The following is a 9375-nucleotide window of genomic DNA, read 5'->3' as shown; positions in this document are numbered from 1 at the left end:
ATGATGAGGGAGTCTGAAAGGTCACCACTGTGCCTGGGGGCCAGTCAGCAAGTTCCAGTTCTCAGGAGGGGGTGCCAGACAAAGGATCTGTGCCCTGAGAGTGTGCCTAGGGAACTCAAGATTGGGGCAGTGGCCAGGCACTGATCAGGTCCCAAGGGCTTAAAACATTCAAGAACACAGTGGATAGGTCCTTTCATAGTAGTGATGTGGGTGGCCAGCAGAGAAAGCCTGAGGCAGTGTCAGAGATCCAGTCAATCTGGACATCCAAATATGTAGGCCAATCTCCCTGGTCACTGGGCAAATTAAGGATGTTGATGTGCTCTAGAACCCCTCACATAGAATGGCCCCAGGACTAGTGCAGGCCCACAGGGGTTTTCATACTTGTAGATCTTTCTTGGAATCCTTGTGTATTAGGAAACAAATAAATTTTGAGAGTCTCAGGCTTTCAAAGCCACCCGAGATGCATAATGATCACTAAGAATTGCATTACTTGTCATGATTCCGCTGTATCCTGTGGATTTGAAGTGAAGGAGAAGGAAGTGGTGCCTAGCTGTCTCCCCAAACCAGAGCCAAAACCCCATTCAACGTTTTTCCAAGGGGAAGTGGAAGTACGCCTGAGGAGGATAATCAATTGCAGGTTCATCTTTGCTCATGGAAGCAGAAAACAGCATGGAAGCCTTGGCTATTAGATGTTTAGTTTTTAAGTTAACAACAATTCTAGGAACTAGGAGCTTTTTACATTCTCTCCTCCCAATCAGGGCCTGGCTCCAGCAGTAAATTATAAGTACTATAAATAAAACTACCCCCCCGAGACCTCAAATCCCACTGATTGCATTTAAAATTTGCCTACAGTGGGGATGGGGGAGGGAAAGTGATTCCCAGTCAATGCAAACAGACACATTGGAGATAAAAAATTCCCTACCAAAGCAATAGAAACTTTGATTAGCACTAGCTGGAATTATGAGCACAAAATATAAAATAAGGAGCCACAGAGCAAGCGGGGGAGGGGGGAGATTCTGAACTGCTACATAACAGCATTCTTCTCTCAAGACAATGACAGAAGATGATTGATGGGAGTAAAAGTAGCAGTGTCTTGTTCAATAAGCTATTCAAATATAATGTGTCAGAACAATCCAATAGGAATCCCCTTGTCTGAGCTGAAAATTAAACGTGTCTGGAAGTATTTGCATTGTAAACTGTTTTTCCTGAAGTTTAGTACCCAGTTGTAAAAAACACCTTCTTAAGTTGAAACTCTGCACAGGTTCAGTTAACCCCTTTAGGTTTTCTTTTTTACAAAAGAAATGTCCATAGCAGCACTTAATATATTTTCCATGTAATGCTTTTTGGCATACCTACGTGCATTAACACCCCACCATCTTCCCATACTACAGGCTGCCAGCACATACTGCAGCAGAGAGCAGTGCGGCAGCATGTGGAGGACTCAGGATGCATTTCACACTTCAACACTCTTCCAGGAACCTGAGTGTGCAACATCTGTAATTCATACTACATGAAGTGATTGGTGTGAAGAACTGCTGAGCACAGTTAGAATCTACACTCAGCCAGGGATCCACTGAAGGGACATCAACTGCACTAGAAGGGTTATTTCCCTACTTTTCCTCTTCAGCATCTCCCACAGTTTTTCCCTCAGGACTGTAAGCAGATACACACACAGCATCTTACAGGCATGGTTGCCTCAATGGATCAGGGACTCCTGAAACACCTAACACATAGGGCCTAGTACTGATGCTAACAGTAGGGGCTTCCAGGGAATTTCCCCAGACATTGGAGGATGGAATTACAAGGACTGGCTGAATGAGTATAGCAACACCACAATGGAGAGAAATTTCTGTACACTGGACTGGTGGTAACAAGCCCAGTGTTACGACCATCCAGCACAATCAACACTTGTAAAATGTCTGGGTATGGCAGAATGGCCCCAGAACTAGTGCAGGCCCACAGGGGTTTTCATACTTGTAGATCTTTCTTTGTTTCCTAATACACAAGGATTCCAATAAATTTTGAGAGTCTCAGGCTTTCAAAGCCACCCGAGATGCATAATGATCACTAAGGCTTGCATTACCTGTCATGACTCCGCTGTATCCTGTGGATTTGAAGTGAAGGAGAAGGAAGTGGTGCCCAGCTGTCTCCCCAAACCAGAGCCAAAACCCCATTCAACGTTTTTCCAAGGGGAAGTGGAAGTATGCCTGAAGAGGATAATCAATTGCAGGTTCATCTTTGCTCATGGAAGCAGTGTTGTTTGCATGGCACTGTGCAGAAACTGCAAGCTCAGGACGTCCCAACCCAACAGTTTATAGCAATATTTTTTCAGCTGATGTACACAAGGCTGCTGGGGTTTCGGTTTCCCTTCAACAATGCTGCACCGTGAATATATAGAACTCAGACTGTGTGTAAAATGGTTTCATATATCTTCAGCATGAAAAGCATTTTATAAAAATCTTACTGGTCCCTTACACAGAACCTCATCAGAGGAATCATTGCAAGGGATTTGGAGAAAAAGTTGTACAAGGATGGTGAACGCTTAATGAGTGGCTGCTATCTACTGAATGAAGCAAATCCAGATGTCCCCTTTTGCACTCTACAGCCCTGTTGTATTAAAGCATCAGTTCCACTTTCCAAATGTTTTTAATGATGTGCTTGCAAGGGTACATACTGTACTACTGCTCAAGAGAGAGATGCCACAGCTTCCAGTCTGAATAGCACATTGAACACATTCAATATTGATTATGCTGGGGTATTATAATATATCCAGAGTCCCAGTCCAGTCCAATTAATTCCACTTTTATATTTTGGAAACCTCATGCATTAAGCTGTTTCTTGGCCAGACAGTTTTCAGACAAAACCCATTTCTGAGGGGGACAATTAAAAACGAGTACAAATGCTGCCACAAGGAAAAGAAACAAAACAAAACAAAACCAAGCACCAGAATATCAACACTTTCCAGAAGCAGATAACTTATGTTCTGCAGATCTCAGCATGCTCAGATTCTTGTATGCTCAGACACGTGGAAAAAGTTTTGTTAAATGTAACACTCTACTTGCCACCTGCCAGCACTAAAGTGCTAGATACCGGTAACACAGATCCTGAACAGACAGATGACTACCTCTAAAATTCTCAGAGCTAGTCAAATGGATTTTATGGCTACTTTCCTCTCTCTTGATGGTATTTGCATGCCTCAAGAAAATTCATTTAGCATGTAGCACTACATTTCCTAGAAGGCCTCAGCTTTCTTCAGATTACTATTTGTCACAGGAACAAATACATACAAAAATAAATTAGACATGATTAAATTCTTTGTTCAGATGTTAATTTTAAATCTCCAGAATCACAGGAAGGGACCTCGAGAGGCCATCTAGTCCAGTCCCCTGCACTCGTGGCAGGACTAAGTATTATCTAGACAATCCCTGACAGGTGTTTCATAGCATCATAGAATATCAGAGTTGGAAGGGATCTCAGGAGGTCATCTAGTCCAACCCCCTGCTCAAAGTAGGACCGATTTTTGCCCCAGATTCCTAAATGGTCCCCTCGAGGATTGAACTCACAACCCTGGGTTTAGCAGGCCAATGCTCAAACCACTGAGACCTGCTCTTAAAAATCTCCAATGATGGAAACTCCACAACATCCCTAGACAATTTATTCCATTGTTTAACCACCCTGACAGTTAGGAAGTTTTTTCTGATGTCCAACCTAAATCTCCCCTGCTGCAATTTAAGCCCATTGCTTCTTGTCCTATCCCCAGAGGTTAAGAAAAACAATTTTCTTCCTCCTCCTTATAACAATCTTTTACATACTTGAAAATTGTTATGTCCCCTCTCAGTCTTCTCTTTTCCAGACTGTTATCCTTCTATAAACATAATTGTTCCCAACCACAGTAAAAGTGTAGATCCTCTGTACTAAACAGATTTCATGTCAACAATTTTTAATTTATTTTTAAGCAGTTTTCATAGTCTGGAAATAGATTTAATTAATTTAGAAAAATCTTCAGTGATGTCAGAGTCCGAAGGACTCCATCTATCCAAAGAACAGGTCCAGCACAGGTTGCAGTAGGGTTGCCACCCATCCAGTTTTCACCCAGACAGTCATAGCTTCAGTTTCTGTGTCCGAGTGCCATTTGACAAGTCCTGATGTCCAGTTTTTTTTTTATCTGCGGGGGAAGAGGCGGAGCAGCGGTGGGGCCTTGGGAGTCTGGTTACCAGCCATTAGAAAAGTGGCAACTCTAGGCTGCAGTAATGGAAGATTCTGCTTTCACTGCCTCAACCATGCCCTAGAAAGCAACGGCCTATTGAGATAACATAGTTCAACCTCTGCGTCCAGTTCAGTGCTGGACAGCTCTCCTGGCAATGCCAATAAGGACAGAGGTTAGAATCAACCAAGCTGGTGGATTTTGTTAAATGGGACACATTAACCAGAAAATGGAATGACACCAATTTATTTCATATAAGCTAGTGAACAGCCACCAGATGGTAGTTTAATTTTGGTCACTACTGTCACCCTGGGCTGTATCAAAACAGGTGGCACTAGAGGTAAAGAATATGTATCCTACTACCAATTCCCTTAGCCGTTCACTTCTGCCCCTCTTCCCCAAGCCCCAGAAACTCCTTTAAACTATATGACCAGTATTGTTCACAATATTCCAGAAGGGGGAATGACAGTATAACTGGCAAACTTGGACTCAGAATTTATATACTTATATTACTCAGAACTTATATAGCACTTTACATTTTCAGAGCACTGTACAAGTATGAACTAATAAACCACAAAAGAGCTACTGTATTAAATGAATGCCTGCACATGCTCACTGCTTCCAGGACCAAATGCCCATATGTAGCAATTTTATTATTTAGGTTGTAAATTAAATTTACCTTAATTCTCACTTGGGCTGTAGCAAACTATAATTAAAGTTAGATACAACATTTCATCATAGCTCCCCTATTCTGTCTGGTCATAACTCTAAAACATTCTGCTTGGGTCTGAAACATTTTTTGCCTCAATCCAAAGGTAAAATTTTGTGAATGACTGAGGATTCTCTCTTCTATTATTTTGAATTACTGGTGACCAAAAACAGAGGGAAAAAAGGTTGTCTATTTCGCTTGCCAAGAATTCAGAAATTGCTGAAGAAAGCAAGCATCTCCAAACTTAGCTACTACTCCATAGGAAGTTTCTCTTGGGTTTTTGTTTGCTTGTTGGTTTTTTTTTTTTTTTGAAGAGGTGTTTAAAACGATAAGCATCTGGGAGAAAAATGTCATTTCTGAGCATGCTCAGTAGTATCTGCTAAGATTTTAGTAGAGCATAATGAAGTCCGATCACTTTTCGGACATGTTTGGGGCAGGGAGGGAGCATTCTCTCTGCTTAGCCTGATCAAACACCCCAAAAGAGACGAGCATTAATGATTAGGTAATAGGCATGAAGGAGTTTTACTTAAGCGCACAGAGAAAAAATTCTTAAAATAACTTTGTTGGGTACTGGAGAATATCACAAAGATTGAGAAAACTATCCATCTCACATTTTGAAGGTCTTCTCATAAGTCTGCTGCATCCTGCAATTTTCTGAAAAGCCTAAGTTTTCATTTTAAAAACATCTCTTTTCCACTGCGAAAATACAGCTGTTAAAGTCTGCTAACGTGCTTCAGCCAAACAGCAACAAAGGTGTGAACTCATCCTGTCCCTCCTTTACCCCATTCACCCTCAATGAATTCTGACCTTCAAAGCCAACGTGTATATGCATTCAAGTCTGGGACTGCACATGCAACTTGGGCAGGCAGCAAACTGTGTGCATGCCTTTGACTGGCCCTGTAATGTTCTCTATTTGTTACTATCGTTTTACACACGACTACCCAATCTTCCCTTTCTACAGAGACTCCAAGGCATGCATGCCAAGTCCCTTTGGATAAAGGGCAATCATAGAATCATAGGACAGAAAGGGATCTTGAGAGGTCATCTAGTCCAGTCCCCTGCACTCATGGCAGGACAAAGTATTATTAGATATTCCTCCCCATTTTAATCATTAATGGAATCATGCGTATTAACCTCTTGAAATGTTTTTTTCCCCTCCAATAACTGGCTGCATTCAAAAAGCAACATACATTTTTAAGCAAAAGAAAGTTACAAATAAAGTTACATTGACAGTATTCGCAAAAAGAAAAGGAGTACTTGTGGCACCTTAGAGACTAACAAATTTATTAGAGCATAAGCTTTCATCGGATGCATCCGATGAAGTGAGCTGTAGCTCACGAAAGCTTATGCTCTAATAAATGTGTTAGTCTCTAAGGTGCCACAAGTACTCCTTTTCTTTTTGCGAATACAGACTAACACGGCTGCTACTCTGAAAATTGACAGTATTGTGGCTTTTTACACGTTTTCATATTAGGCAGTTTTAAATACTTTTTGTCCTGTAAAAAAATATTCTAAAAGCACTGAAGTTCATGCAAGATTACTAAGAAAAAAACTTTTGTTCTATTATTCATTTAAAAAAAAATTCCCACAAATAACTAGGTTATCAAGACACTCAACAAAATGTCATAACGAAACAATATCCTCTGTGAAAATTCTGTCACTGGGGAAAAAACAAGTCAAGTGCATTTCTTATATACATCACATGCACAGCACAACAAAATCAGTGTGTGAAAGAAGCAAAACTGAATTATGAGGATTGCTACGTCTCCCCCACCACATGAAATGTGGTACCAATTTCTTTTTTAAAACACAGTATCATGTAAAGAAAAAACTGCAACATCTCACATAGAAACTTATCCTCCAAACATGATTTCATGTCTAGTTTTATTAATTACAGTACCTAGTTTAGTAGAAGATACTTTATCATACAAGTTAGTCAACTCCCAACTCTCCCAGGGCGAGTGTTCTGTGCTCCAATTTATTTAAGAAGCAGAGGCCCTAGGAGTACATTGGTATGAATTACTGAACAAGCTCTTTTCCAATAGATTAAGATATAATACGCAATACATTCTTGGGAAATCAGGACAGCAATTACAGCAACTGTATTAAAATCATATTATACACAAGGACTGTCATAGTGTAGCAGCTGTACAATGTTCTGTTTCAGAGGAGATCACACCATTTCAGACTGACTTAGTCCCTTGCTGAGTCAGTCAGAACTGGGAACACCATGGAGATAGCAAGAGCTCACCTTGGCTCATTCAAAAACACTGCTGAGCTACAGAGGACATAAAGTCTAGCCCAGGCATTCCCAAACTGTGGTAGGTGTACCCTGGGGGTATACAAGACATCTCTGGGGGGGGTATGCAAGATAAATTGTGTAATGGTGAATTTTATTTATTAATTATTGTATTTATTGCATTTTCGTAATGGAGCTTTAAAACTCTGTGGGAATTTGTTATATAAAATACAGGCATTAATTTACTTCAAGATGTAACAATGAGAACACAGATACACAGAGAGGTTGATGTACAGAGCCCTCACCTCCAATCACCGTATAGCATGGGTTCAGTTGCTCAGCAACAGCCCAGTTTAACTGATCTCAGAACTTAGGGTTTTTGTTTCGGTTGTACGTGTCACCCTATAACTATATCTGTACGTAACAGTGAAATATGGACAGATGGTTAAAGATGGGTAATGTTAAGAAGAGCACAAAAAGTATCAGTGATGAGAAGGATAAGGCTAAGAGGGCAGCTGGTAGATCTAGAAGAGGGTAAAGCAGTAAGAAAAGTGTGAGAACCTCTGATCTAGCCTCTCTCTACTGCATGGATGGTGGCCACACCACAGAGCCCAGGAAGGGACAAAGAAAATATTCTGAAAAGGAGGAAATTCGTGATTTGGATGCCCCTCCCACAAAATACAAACACACAAAAAATAAAGTATAAATAAGAAGGCTGAATATGATGGTACATAAAGAAAGTCACACACATACATGTTTTCAGATGAAGGCACCTTAAAGATCTTATCCAAATCTCATCCGGGTAAGAACATAAGAACGGCCATACTGGGTCAGACCAAAGGTCCATTTAGCCTAGTATCCTGTCTTCTGACAGTGGCCAATGCCAGATGCTCCAGAGGGAATGAACAGAACAGGTAATTATCAAGTGATCCATTCATTCCCTGTCGCCCATTCCCAGCTTCTGGCAAACAGAGGCTAGGGACACTATCCCTGCCCATCCTGGCTAATAGTCATTGATGGACCTATCATCCATGAACTTATCTAGTTCTTTTTTGAACCCTGTTATAGTCTTGCCTAGATACTCTTTTGGATACTCTGTTAATGGCCATTTTACATACCTAAATGTTGATTTTTCATCCAATTAAGGGTCAGTGTTTGAAAGCTGGGTGTTAGGAGTCTATTACTGAAACATAATTAAGAAGCCTGATTCTGTAACATTTACAGTAAGTGATCCTATCAAAGCCAGTGGGACTACTTGCATAAATAACTGCTACTCAACAAAATGTAGAATCTGCCCCAGGGGAGTACATACAACAAACAGTTCAGTACTGAACATAAACAGTCTTACCTCAGTCAGTGCATGCAGTTGTCCTTGATGTACACAGACACCCATAAACCTACAAAACACCAAACAAAGGTTTTTTTAAAATATATAAATAAAAACAACAGAAGTAAAAAAAAGAAGGTGGTTCTATGTTCAAGCATTAGAAACAAGCAAGGATCAGTTTGGTGAAAACTGTACATCTCAGGTCGGAACATTTAAAATCCTAGCTTAACAGAAAGGTGAGGGGCTATGGTACAATATTTTGAATGCCCAGTTCAAAAGAGCTCAGGAGACAAGACTCAGACTCAAGTGGAAAATTACTCACTAAGGGGTAAATTGTCTCATTTTCTCCAAGCCTTGAGGAAAGGACAACATATAGCTATGTCACCAGGGGAAAGGAAAGGGGTCAAAGTCACAATTAATTACCTTGCTTCGCACTTACTCAGGGAGGGACAGCCAAGCTGAGTAATCTGCTACAAGCCAATACAAATAGCAAATTACTTCCCCTTCTCATAGAATCATAGAATATCAGGGTTGGAAGGGACCCCAGAAGGTCATCTAGTCCAACCCCCTGCTCAAAGCAGGACCAAGTCCCAGTTAAATCATCCCAGCTAGGGCTTTGTCAAGCCTGACCTTAAAAACCTCTAAGGAAGGAGATTCTACCACCTCCCTAGGTAACGCATTCCAGTGTTTCACCACCCTATTAGTGAAAAAGTTTTTCCTAATATCCAATCTAAACCTCCCCCATTGCAACTTGAGACCATTACTCCTCGTTCTGTCATCTGCTACCATTGAGAACAGTCTAGAGCCATCCTCTTTGAAACCCCCTTTCAGGTAGTTGAAAGCAGCTATCAAATCCCCCCTCATTCTTCTCTTCTGCAGACTAAACAATCCCAGCT

The 9375-nt window shown here is 40.9% G+C and overlaps 1 protein-coding gene across 4 annotated transcripts in view; it reads right to left on the bottom strand.

Moving 5' to 3' along the window:
• Positions 1–9375, bottom strand: part of TESK2 (testis associated actin remodelling kinase 2) — a 123354-nt gene that overhangs the window by 58107 nt on the left and 55872 nt on the right. For all 4 annotated transcript variants that reach the window (XM_038413354.2, XM_043491137.1, XM_038413353.2 and 1 more), the window contains exon 4: positions 8501–8549. In XM_038413354.2, coding sequence (XP_038269282.1) covers positions 8501–8549 — 49 coding nt within the window. The remainder of the gene's footprint in view (positions 1–8500; positions 8550–9375) is intronic.

The sequence above is a fragment of the Dermochelys coriacea genome, chromosome 8 (genome assembly GCF_009764565.3).
Source record: "Dermochelys coriacea isolate rDerCor1 chromosome 8, rDerCor1.pri.v4, whole genome shotgun sequence".
Lineage (NCBI taxonomy): Eukaryota > Metazoa > Chordata > Testudines > Dermochelyidae > Dermochelys > Dermochelys coriacea.
This window is presented reverse-complemented; position numbering and strand designations above follow the sequence as displayed.